Source organism: Pteropus medius, unplaced genomic scaffold (assembly GCF_902729225.1).
Source record: "Pteropus medius unplaced genomic scaffold, Ma_sr-lr_union100, whole genome shotgun sequence".
NCBI lineage: Eukaryota > Metazoa > Chordata > Mammalia > Chiroptera > Pteropodidae > Pteropus > Pteropus medius.
This window is the reverse complement of record NW_024344437.1, coordinates 7,699,959-7,713,304: the sequence shown is the minus strand read 5'-3', so window position 1 is coordinate 7,713,304 and position 13,346 is coordinate 7,699,959. Positions and strand designations below refer to the sequence as shown.

Genomic DNA, 13,346 nt, shown 5'->3' with positions numbered 1-13,346 from the left:
CACCCACTGGAAGCCATGGCAGTACCACAACATTAGAACAGTAACAGGGCCAAAGAAGAACAACACTGAACAGAGACCAAAAAGGACAGAAAATACAATACCACAAGGCCACCACCACCCAAGAGAAGAATCAGAAAAGGAAAATGTACTAAGTAGATCATTTGTCACTCAGAACATGACAATTATTTGGAATTGACAAGATTAATTTGATGAAGTCAAGGAAATGTTGAACAAAATCAGAGAACATAAGTGACATTAATTACAAAATTTCAATTTTTAACCTATATGGCCCACTAGACACTCTTATACATGGGGTGGGGGTGTGTGAGGGGGGAGTACTACAGCCCTCTGGGAGAGAACCTGACTAATAAATACGAATGTTACACATTTATGCCTTGTTCCTGCAACTTTGCTTCTAAAAGGATAAATGAGTAAGTGAGCAAAGATCAGTCACAGACACATTCGCCGTATTACATTACACAAAAAGATCAGGTGTGGCATACAGGGGTGTCTTCAAGGACTGTCTTACCTTTTGTCTACTGAGATACAGGCTACAATGTGACACTGATGGTCTCACTATATGTACTACTCCTTGTAGAAGCTCCCTTTTCCATTATCATACCCTCCTGTTCATTTCACTTTCATATTTAGGTGTTAACAAGAGTTTTTCTAAAACCTACCTTAAATTCCACTTATAGGTATAATTACTAAATTTACTTTTTTAAACAAAATGTAGGTAAATATTATATAGGGGGGAAAAAAAAACAAAGGAAATAAATCAAAGTAGTCAACCACAGCAGTAAATCTGGAGTTGTTATCTGGTGGGGTTTTTTCCTCCTCACCTTGCTCCTAATCATTAGTATTGTTGTAAAATTGATAAACGTTCCACTGTAGAAAAATTTAAACAATATACTTAGGTTTTATAGAAGTTCCGTGAAATCCCATTATTTGGAGAGGACCCCTGATCATGTTTTATGAACATCTCTTCAGATTTTCCTTTCTGCTAGATACACATAATTTTACGTAGAGTTAATCACCTATATGTGCTTTCTTCAGACATCCTGTATCACACAGTATAAAATGGCACAATTCTTTACTCATGCCAGTTGATTTCCACATTGTTCTTTCCTATGATACATAAATAATGAGACATATCTGTGACTGATCTTTTCTCGCTTGTTCGAATCTCTCTTTAGAACTGTGAGAACAAGTTAGAACATACAGTACTAAAAACATGGTAACTTAAAAAGATGCAACATTTTGCACAATTAAAAAAAAATGGAGTATGTAATAACAATGTTTCACTACTAAATTATCCTTGCAGACATACACCATTTTGTGGGTTTTTCATTTGTCTTTTTTTTAACATAGTTGAGAACCGTAGAAAATAAAATAATTTCTAGGATAAAATAAGATGTTGTATGATATAAGAAAAATAAAATCACCAGAACCTGATAGTGTTATCTTAAGACTTATAAAATGACCCAATGGGTCCATATGGTAATTTTAAAAAAAGTTGAGTTTATTCTTTTTAGTTTTTTTCCCTTTTTTGAAGACCTCTAAGAAATAATAAATTATCAATCCTTACTAATAATTAGGACTACTCAAAAAAGAGAGTAAAAAACTAAAATTGAGCCAAATTGACATTGATCATGTACCAGGGCTAAGTGTGCTTTTCTGCAAAGGTAAGAAGCAATGAGTACTTCACCACCAGCAGGACTGTCTAGAAAACTCTTGTTTCTAACATATAAACAAAAGGAATATTACATTGTTGTTTTTATTAAAGAAATATTTTTTCCTGAACCTAAACTAATGCAAAGGTATGTGATGAAGCAAATGTAATGCTGGAAAAAGTAATCCCTTTAAAGCATGAGTATAAAATAGGAAAAGTATAAAAAATTATTAATAGAACGATTACCTGACGCAGAAAAGAGTTAACAAAGCAAGCCTGAAACTTCTCTCACCTTAAATGATAAGGCCGGTGTTCTGTGCCAAAATTGTACAGTCTGGTTAATGCTGAACATAAACCTTTTGGGTTTGTTTCCTTCTGGGAGTCTGAAATTTTGTTTTTTGCTGGATATAAGGGAACCTACGAAAGTGACACTCCACTCTCCACCCCGACACTCTTGGGGTCAGCTGTGTTCCTCTAGTGGTTAACCCTTCATTCTGTCTCACTAGCTGCTGAAGTGTGTTGAGCTCGCCATGAGGCCCTGAAGAGGGAAACTCTTGGAAGCTCACACCTCGTTTCCTCCAGACTTCACCTGCACTTTTCCTTTGCTGAATCTGCTCTGTATTCTTTCACTGTAATAAATCTTAGTCATAGGACTAAATGTGGAGGCCTGAGTCCTTCAGGTGGACACCAAACCTAGAGGTGGTCTTGGAGACCACCAAGATATACCTGTAAGCATACTGTAATCCAATTTCTACTGATTCAGTCAGGGTTTTATTTCCAGTCTTTCTTTCTAATCAGTTTGACATAAATTTGGATCACAGCATATATCTAGTTTTGTCTTTTTTTACTTGTAAATTGATGTTTTACTTATAGAAGAAGTTTTAGAGCAGTTGTTAGCATATGTGCATAGCTGAATGCTCTGCCACAAACAAACGAGTTCGTAGTTTTTGTTTTTATTTTTACTGAGACATAACTTTATCCTTTCAAAGTGAACAGTTCAGTGGTTTTGGTATGTGCAACCAGCACCACAATCTAACCCCAGAACATTTTCATAATCTCAAAAAGAAACCCCAAACCCATTAGTCATCAACTCCTCATTCCCCTTCACCACTGAAGACTATTAGTCTCTATGATATAGCTACCTTAAAATTCTTTTCACGAGTATTGCGTTTTCCAGTGTCATAGTCTTACCAAAATTACTATATACTAATCGACTGTAAATATAACCTACTTGACCAATTCTCTATTAAGAAATTTAGATTTGCCCAGTATTTTGTTATTAGAAATAAAGTGATAAATCGGGTATAAAGTGATACACCAAACCTTGGAGTCAAAATATTTACCTAAAATACACCTCTATTACATTAGTGAGTCTAAGAATCTTAAGGTTTTTATATCCAGTGCCTACATCCCTTCCAGAAACAAAATGACCAATTTCTATTAGCACAGGAGTTATAAAACACAGAAATACAAGAGTTGCAAGAGAATTGGCATAGGAAGCAATAAATTCTTTTTCTCTCAAAAAGAACAAAAGTAAAAGGGACAAATAATTAGCAAATAGAGTAATGCTACCCATAACAAGGATGTGAGCCACATCAACAGTTTTAACAGAAAAGAGATTACTCCTCACAGAATAGAAGTCAAGAGTTTTCTTCTAAGTTAAAGGCTTTAACAATTCATCTTGCCCTCCTCAATCTCTGACTTTCTAGTAAATGTAGGTTACCAATGTTCAGTTAGTTTAAAAAGAAACCATTAAAACTTTTCCCAATGAAATTCTGAAATAAATTTGCCCAAAAAGAGCTATACCCAGGAAACAAAGTGGCCAAACATTTATGCACCATAATGTCTGTCACAGGATCAGTTATGAGAGCATAAAAAGGAAACAACCTAATGTCTAAAAATGGCATGTCTAATGTCCAAGGAGCAGCTACAATGAAATACTATGGAGCATTTCTAGTGATATGTGAAAAAACTCACAACGTACCAATAAGAAACATTAAATTCCCTCAGTGTGACAAACACAGAGTGGCTTCATGAGAGAACAGTCTCAGCAGACACATGCCAACTACTGTATTCTGGGGTAAAGTATGATATCTGTAGCTGAGTCTCAAATGAATTCACAAAAATCTGTGTGTATATAATGGGGAAAAATGTGGCAAAATGCTAACAATTAGTGAATACAGGTACTATTTATATTAACATTAAAGGGTTGTATTAAAGGGAAAAGTTTTTCTAACTGCAGTTGAAATGAACATAATTTTCTACTTCTACTGAAGCAACTCCAACATTGTTTTTAAGGCATCAGTTAGAAAATGGTAAAATTAGACCACTATATTTTCGTTTAACTTAACCTGCAATAATCTTAAAAAAAAGAAAAAAAGAAAAAAAGAAAAAAAAGAAAGAAAAAAGAAAAAAATCTAGCGAGAGAAGAATCTAAGTGGTGAGCGCCTATCAGTCCCACATAGTGGTCCAGGTGCATCTCAGTATGAACAAACCACTGTCGCCCAAGGTAAAGGTTTTTCATTTTCCTTTTTTCCCTTGTTTTTCTGCTTCTTGTAATTTCAAAGGAGCATAACCTGTATGTACAGGCAAAAACTTTCAAGATACTTCACAAAGGATATAAAAATAGCCAAAAAGCACATTAAAGGTGCTCATTACGAGTCGTTAGGAAAATAAAATTTAAGCCACAATGGGACACACATACACTCTATAATAAATATCTAAAAGACAGACACTATCAAGTGTCGGTGAGGACACAGAACTAGAACACTCCCAGTAATTGCTGGTGGGAATGTAAAATGGTACGAGCACCTTGGAAAAGTTTGGTAGTTTCTTATAAAGTTGAATATATACCATTTACTCCTAAATATTACCTAAGCCACATGAAATCATAATGTTCACAAGAAGCCTTGTACACAAATGTTCATAATGGCTTTATTCACAATAACCGACAGGTGGAAGCAACTCAAATGTCCACCTTAGATCACCGGAAAAACTGTGGTTAGGTCCATATGAAGGAGTACAACTCAACCATAAAAAAGGAACAAAATACTAATACAATAACAGGGATGAAATCTCAAACATTATGCTAAGCAAAAGGAATTAGACACAAAAGAATATATACTACATGATTTCATTTATATGAAATACTGGAAAAAACAAAACTAACTTATAGTTAATAGAAAGATCAATAGCTGTCTGGGACATAAATGTCGAGTGGAGAATAACTCCAAAAGAGCACAAAGGGACTTTTGTTGAATGATGGAAATGTTCTATATTTTGACAGTGGTGGTAGGTAACGTGAATATACATACCTTTGTTAAAACTCATTGATCTAAAACTGGGTGCATTTTAATGGATGTAAATTATACCTCGATAACAATTAATTCATTCATTATTTAAAAATAAGACATACCTTGTTTCATTGCAATTCACAGATATTTCATTTTTTTACAAATTGAAAGTTTGTGGCCACCCTGTGTCAAGCCAGTCTATTGGCACCATTTTTCCAACAGCATTTGCTTTTTTTAGCAATGAAGTATTTTTAAATTAGGGTATGTACATTCTTTAAAAACATAACACTACTGCACATTTATACAACTATGACAGATGTAAATATAACTTTTATATGCAATGGGAAACCAAAAAAAATCATGTGACTTGCTCTATTGCCATTTTCGTTTTATTGCAGTGGTCTGGAACCTAATCCACAATATCTCTGAGGTGTGCCTGCATAAAATTTTGCTTTGCATCTATGTTCAGGAAGCTGAATGAAAATCATAATACAAAACACTCCTGAGATTCAAGTACAAATCAAGACACTTTAGTTTGAAGAAAGTGTGATCCTGATTCCTAAAAGAATACAAAAATTTCTTTTTTATAGGCACTGAATATTTACTCAACACCTACTTACTGTATAGCAAAACAGTATGAACTATTAAGAAAAGACAGAAATCCAGAACAGAGAGAAATCCATATGCAACTGCACAGAAGAATGACAAGATGTTTCAAACTTACGTTGTTAGCAGGAACGCCCCATCACCACATCTTTCCAGAGCCTTTCGTGCAGGAGGTTTTGCTGCAAATTCTACAAAACCTTTTCCTGTAGCTCTACCGCGATCATCCACAACTACAACAGCTTTCTCTACTGGACCAAACTGGGAAAATGCTTGCTCTAGTAGCTCATTGGAGACGACTGGAGAAAGGTTTTTGACAGTTAGGGCTGCTCCATGTGTAGCAAAACGAATTCGGAGAGGTCTGCTCTTCAAAATAGTGCCATCCAGCTCTGCTTTTGCAATTTCAGCCAGTGTTCTGGATTCCTTTTTAAGAGGAAAAAAAATCACTTTGTAAAGATGGTAGTAACACAAAAATTTTAAATAGTGGTTTGTTTTTAAGGAGGATAGCTAAGTAGCTTTAGAAAATGACTGATAAGGTCTCTTTGTTTTTTTGTCTTTCGACTTTGGTATTACATGCATTTTATTAATTATTCAAAGAGAAGTAATTTTAAATATTTTAAGTACAAAGTCCTAACCCCAATGTCCTATTAAAAGCTATCACTTAAAGATTATCAGCTCATAACAAGCTGTTAAATATTCCGAGCAATATCTTTTTTAAATCTCCTACATATATTAAAAGAAATATGTAATTACTTTCAATACCAAGTACCAGTTACTACAAACTATTGTTGAAAATAGAATTCCCTATGCAATCCAAGTTTTTGATATTCATATCTTAATAAAACACCCCACCTCTCCAATGTCAAATTCCCTTTCCTTTTTATTTCCATTTCTCTTTAATAGCCGTGAAAGCTACTATCAGGTGTTGTTAATCATTTCTCCAGAAATACTTCCATGGGCTACACATTTCTCGCCATTATACCGAGAGAAGCAAACACACACATTCATGGGTTATAAGAGTTCTTTCCATTTAATAGAAAAGCATGTGCACATGCACTTATTGTAAACTAAAAAATACATTTATTTCCAAAACCACGAGATGTCCCTTCTTGAAGAATTCAAAGCTGGTATAGAATATAGGCATCTAAAACACAAACTGGAAAACTTAATAATACAGGTATGTTCTTTTTTTTGTGTCGTGAGAACTCTCCAGGGAGAATTGAAAGAGGTCTTATATGCATTTTTAAGAAGAGTAGAAATATACTGCCTTATGAAAAAGTCTTAAGGTCACAACAGCTCTTTATTCAATCCCTAAAATGCTCACAACAGCTTTAAATTACTGGTCTTATGCAAAAAACCTACCTAGAGAACTAATATTACAAAGACAAATGAATCTAACCTTTTTACAGTTATTCAAAATGCCATTTTGTTTTTCACTCTTAACAGTAGTAGTGGTACCAGCAAACATTTAATGAACATATAACAAGGAACAGGTACCTAATACTTCATATAATCCAATAATCTGAGAGGCAGATTTTAGGAATGGAGTCTTGAATTAAAATTCTGTCAGGTATAATTGAAAATGGGAAGAGAAATGAGGAAATTTCATGAGATAATGATAATGTTCTCTATCTTTATAGGAGTTTGAGTTAAATAGATGGATGTAATTGTCTAAAATCACCAAATCATACACTTAGAAGATGTGCATTTCACTGTATGTAGATTTCAAATACCTTTAAAAATAATATTGGACTCTAATTAATGACAAGCATGATGGAGTGTCTGAGAGTCCTGAACTGATGGAGATGAACAGTTATGTGAAAAAAACATACAATAAAATTTAACTGTAGAATCTAGGTGGTGGGTGTATGCATGTTCATGTGCATGTCTCAAGTTTTTCATAATAAAATGTTTGAGGGCAGGGGGAGACAGAGTCTGGTAAACTGCACCATGTACAGAGGAAATCTAGTCAGCTTCAGGAAGATACGTTCACATGTCACATACTGGTGTTTTTTCAGAGGAAGCAAAAAATCTCAGTTTTTGTTAGATCACGTAATTCTTTATGGTTGGCAACAAATTCCATTTTTTATTACTTTTTGGCCTAAGGAAAATGTTTATGCTGCCGGGAATTTTCAATGCATAATCTTTTTCAAAGTTTATACTGTCATGATTTTAAATGGTTTTACATCAGAGTTTTCAACCTCAGCATCACTGACATGGGTAAGATAACTCTTGTTGTGGGAGGGCTGTCCTATGCTTTGTGGGATGTTTATGCCAGTGGAACCACCGCCCCAGTTTGACAATCAATGTCTCTGGACATTTTTCTCCAGACATTGTCAAATGTCCCCTGGGAAACAAAACTACCCCATTCCAGAACCACTACTCTAAATGTGCACTGAAGCATCTGTAAATTCAATTAAAAATATCTATTTGAAATGAAACCAAAGATTTCTTTACTTCATGCCTCAGAATAACTTTTACCAAATAGTTACTATATGCCAGCCATTCATCATTGTCATTATCTGTCTCTGTCTCTGTCTCTGTCTCTCTCTCTCTCTCTCACCTCTTTCATTACCCCCACCCAACAGTCTTATGAAGTAGGTTTTGTTACTATGCCCATTTCACATATGTGAAAACAGGCCTAGAAAGGTTGAAGTAACTTGCCCAAGATCACATTGCAAATGTCGATCTCAATCTATAAAGAATTCACAATCTCCACCAGTACACCATAAATTCCAGCTCGTGTTCTTGCATCACTCTGCATAAAAAGTAAAACTATAGGTTCTTAACTAAAAGGAATACAAAAAATAAAGTAAAAATAACAAGAAACTAAGTGACTATCCCAAAACAGACACTGCTTAAACTAGGATCTAACAATTTTCACTGAACCCTTTCCAAAGCACCTTATCTTTTCTCTCACTGTTTGCTAGTGCTTAAAATTCCTCACTGCAAAAGTACTAAGTTAATAAGAAAATCCACTAATGCAAAATGGAATTGTGCCTTCAAGTCAATCAACAGAAAGTTGATTAAATAACCTTCAGTACAGTCGCACTGTGAAATACAATATGGTCATTTAAAAAAATCTAATGACATAAAAAGATGTCAAAGATGAATTAAATGAAAAACTCAAATCACAATGTGTTATGCTTTGTTTGATTTTTACTGAAAACATTATACCAAGTTAACAGTGATCATGTTTAGTAAAAGCACATAAAGAGACGGAAGATCTTTCACTAATATAAAATTATAATTAAAATAACTTCTCTGAAATAAAAGATGACTTGAAATCATATTCTAGATAAGCCTGCTAAGAACATTTTGCAATGTTTTCTCAAATATTTGATCATTCTGTAAGAGGAATACATTATTTCACCATTGAAAATAAAAAACATAATGGGAGGGGGTTTAGTTTCCAATGACTAAATAAAAATAAATTCAGGTGATTTCTAATTATTTTACTAGAACGGTTCTCCAACTTTAGCAAGCATCAGAGTAACAGAGGGCTGGTTAAAAGATAAGATTGCTGAGCCCCAACCCCCAAATTTCTGATTCTGTAGATGTAGACAGGGGCCCTAGAATTTACATTTCTAACAAATTCAGTTTGACTGATGAGGTGAGACGATTTTTGCTATGTTACAGAGTCAGCACTGCTAGCATCAGTGGTGGGTAAAATAGCTCAAGTGGCCCTCTGCTTACACTAGGAAGAGATGGGAAGCTGTTGGATAGAAGCCACATTTCTGTGCATCACTGCTCCCAATATCTGGTTTACTAAAGCTAAGAGGTGGGGGGGTGGAGGGTGGGTAAAAGTGGAAAAGTTCAAGTGAAACTACCACCAGTTTTCACTACATTAAACTAGCTTTAAAATGCACTATAACTTTAAAGTCTATTTATCCAATCTAAATTGTGAACCAGTTAAAACCTAAAAAGAAGCTTTTGGATCTAAAATTCCACAAAATGTGTCCAAAATACACTCACAGTCTATTTCATCTCTAATGTATCATGGGCTCACAATACAGATTAGAACTTTCAAAGTGCGACCTATTTTCCCCTTCCTTAATATATTAGCAGTGCTGACCTTATACCATCTAAAAAAAGGTCTCACCTCACCAATAACTGGGAAACTACAACCACCGGTCTAAAAAAAGTTATTTGTATTTTAAAGATTAATTATTCAAGGCATAAAAAGTACCTCTAAAACATAAATTGGACAAAACTACACTGCTATTTTAGAGCCATTACACCACCACCACACACTCCAACCACTATACCATTACTTACGTTCAGATCAGGTATACACTATGAAATTTTCCTTACAAAAAAATACATAACAGTTCTGATTATCTAAAGCTTTTGTATTTGCCTGTTAATCATAGAGTTCAAATTAAACAATAAAGCTACCCATAAAGTCAAATTTTGTAAACTAAATTCTAATTCCCAAATGACAAATTTTTAACATTCTTACACAAAAATTTAGGATGACAGGTTTGTTTTGGAGGCACATACCCCAGATGAGCAAAACAGGAGCAGCTCATCTCACCTCCTCATTTCATAATCTGAGTTTTTAAAGAGCAATGAGTTGTGCTATCCAATTCAGTAGCCGCTAGCCACATGTGGCTATTTAAATTAAGAATAAACAAGATTTAAAATTTGACTCCTCAGCAGCAACAGCCAGATTTCAAGCACTGAGCAGTTGTCACACATGGCTAGTGTCTACTGGACAGCACGGATCCAGAGCATTTCCACCACTGCTGAAAGTTCTACTGCACAGCACTAGTACACTAAAGGAGAAAGGATTATCAGTAGCTTTAAAGATAGAAAGAAGATTCTTCCATGTCGATATTTACTCACTTATACCATCCTTTTGGAAATCTTTCTAAAAATTGTCTACAATACTTTATTGCAGAAACCTAACTTCCTTTAAAAAAAATTTTTGGATTTATATTAAAAACAATTTTGCCAAGTGACAAACATTTTCTCTAATGTCCAAAAGATAAGTGCATTTGTAATTTTATGTTCAAAATGTGCTGATTACTTAACTTGAATTTTAAGGAAATTTCCACATCTCATTAATGCCCTATGAAGATTTACTCTTCTTGAAATCATTTAGATGTTCAATTTTCTCTACATATTAAAATTCTGCCTTGTCCACTCATTGAGAAAACCCGAATGCTAAAGCTAAAGTTCCAACAGGAAGTTTCCACGTAAAATTTGAGGATCAAAGTAGACAACACACGGATTTGTGTAAAACTCACATATTTGTTTAAAAATGTCTCCAAGATATTTTATTGGGAAAACATCTGGCATCTAAATACGAATTACAACAATACTGTATAACCGACACTGATGGCATTCACAGGAAGACCAAATAAAGTAGATACTTTGTGCTGTAAACGTAAGCCCTCACTGGTCAAGTTCTTCTGGACTATAAAGGAGGCAAAAACTGTGCGTACTACTGGACAGCCTTTTACGACTTAGATTACGAAAGGATAAAATGCAAAGCCTAGTGTTAAAACGCGGGAGCGAAATAGTACACAATCCCAACCCGAGGAAAGCTCCTGAATGCGGTGGGAGGGGGGGAAGGGACACATTACAGCGGACCCGCGACAATGCCACCGCGTCGCGGCCCATGGCGGGCTACGCCGAGGCGGGAGGCGCGGGGAGAAACAGCGGGGCGTACGGGTCCACGCACGCAGGACCAGCGGAGGCCACGGGGCCGTTGGAGTGACTGTGCGTGGAGCGAGTCCCGGCGCCCCGCGCCCGCCCGGGGGACCCGCCCCCCGCGCCCCGGGCCGCCGCGCACTCACCAGGCGGATGAAGCCGAAGCCGCGGTCGCGGTTGATGAAGACCTCGCTGGGCTCGCCGTAGCGCTCGAACAGCCTCTTGAAGTCCTCCTCCGTGATGTCAGTGGGGAGGTTGCCCACGAAGAGGCGGCAGCGCTGCGTGTACGTCTTCTCGCCCGGCTTGAGGAAGCTCTTAATGTCGATGGTGAAGCCCGCCTCCTCGTCCGGCCGCTCCTCCGCGGGCGCGGGTGGCGCCGGCTCCCCGGCCAGCGCAAGCGCCATGGCGGCCGCCGGCTCGCCGTCGCCCGCCGCCGACTCGAGAGCGCGCAGGCGGGCCGGGTTTTTCTCAATGCGGACTTGTTTCAGGTTTCCTCTCAGCATCATCTCGGGGCGGCGCCTCGCGGCCTGGGACCAACCCTGCAGCTGTGTCTGTGCTGCCGCGTCCCCCTGTGCAGACCAGACCGGCAAGGAAGAAGCCCGAGACGAGGAGAGTCGCCGCGCCACCGGGCCTGCCCGCTCCGACTCGCGCCCGCGGCCGCTCCACGTTCAAAATGGCGCTGCCTCCGGCCGCGGCCGGAAGAGACGCCGGCCACAGGCCCCGCCCCCAGCGAGCGCCGGCCGCTGCGCGTGCGCAGAAGCAGCGGCGCCCCGCGCCGTCGTGCCGGGCTTCCGCCGGGGTCGGAGAAAGGCGGTCTCCCAGCCTTTCCACTAACCTCACCCGCGCAGAGAACAGAGTCTTGGTGGCACTTAGGGGACGGTTGGGCGGTGTGTGCGGCAGCGTGAAAAGGCGATGATTTGGGGCAACAGCCATATTCCTACAAATATTCAGCTCCATTTTCAGTGACTACGGGGAAATGAAAACTTTGCCCATTTTATACACAGCGTTGAATAACAAGGTGTTTCCCAAGTAATTGAAACACGTAAAGACACGTGTTTTTATTATGTTTCCTAGGGAAACACTACAAATCTGTAAAATAAGTGTGCTTATGAAAGTAGTACGCACACTGACTCCTGTGGACCATATTCTGTGACAAGGGCCCAGAAACGTTTTCTGTAAAGAGCCAGATTGCAATTTTTTTTAAGAGCTATACAGTGTCTACCAAACAAGGCAATTCTGCCCAGTACCACTCCATCACTGACACATGGTGAGTCTTCAGTGTGTTAAAAAGAAAGAAATTCACAGGCATTCTGCAAAACAGTTCAACCCGTTGCTCATGAAGTTAAACATATGACTTCAGAACAGCAATCCCACTCCTGTTTAGCCAAGTGAAATGAAAATGTGTTCATGTGAAAATCTATATGCAACTGTTTATAGAGGCTTTATTTGTAATCAAAAAAAAAAACTGGAAACTCTAATGTCCAACTGGTGAATGGAGACTGTACATTCATGTAATAGAATATTCTAAGGAATAAAAATAAACTACTGAAAGGCTGCATGCTGTATATATGACATTCTGAAAAAGGCAAAGCCATAGCTACACAAAACATAAGTGGCCGCCAGGAACCAGGAGGGAGGAAGGGGTTGACTACATAGGGACACAAAAAAATTTTTTGGAATGATGGAATCTTCATTGTGGTAGTGGCCCCACAACTTTGTCTAAACTTGGTAGAACTGTGAACTAAAAGGGTGAATGTTATTGTATTTAAATTATATCTTAAAAGAAAAATGTACTAAGAACTAAAAATACCATCTGGACTAACCTCTATGTACCTCGTTACCACAAAAATTCACATTGACCAGACTCTAATAACTGTATAGCTCTGTAAATTCCTCAGTATGACCAAATCCCCGCTCCCCTCAATTGCTCCAAAGCCGCCTACTGAGTGTTTGGAAACTCATTCTGTCATCAGCAAAATCCCTTGCCCTGTGCCTTTTCTCCAAACATCCCTCCACCTTCTTGCTTTAACTGCAACATTGCTTTCCTCTGAAGACTGCTTCCCCTGCAGCAGCATCGCAAGAAGTAGATCTGTTTTTTCCTACATCCCATGTGTCACTGG

The 13,346-nt window shown here is 37.7% G+C and overlaps 1 protein-coding gene across 1 annotated transcript in view; it reads right to left on the bottom strand.

Moving 5' to 3' along the window:
* The window catches only part of PSPC1 (paraspeckle component 1), a 58,067-nt gene extending 46,154 nt beyond the window's left edge, over nucleotides 1-11,913 (bottom strand). Inside the window, exons 1-2 of the mRNA XM_039873060.1 lie at nucleotides 11,373-11,913; nucleotides 5,690-5,991 (exon numbers count right to left, since the gene is read on the bottom strand). Coding sequence (XP_039728994.1) covers nucleotides 5,690-5,991; nucleotides 11,373-11,732 — 662 coding nt within the window. The 5' untranslated portion in view covers nucleotides 11,733-11,913. The remainder of the gene's footprint in view (nucleotides 1-5,689; nucleotides 5,992-11,372) is intronic.
* Nucleotides 11,914-13,346: the final 1,433 nt, after the last annotated feature.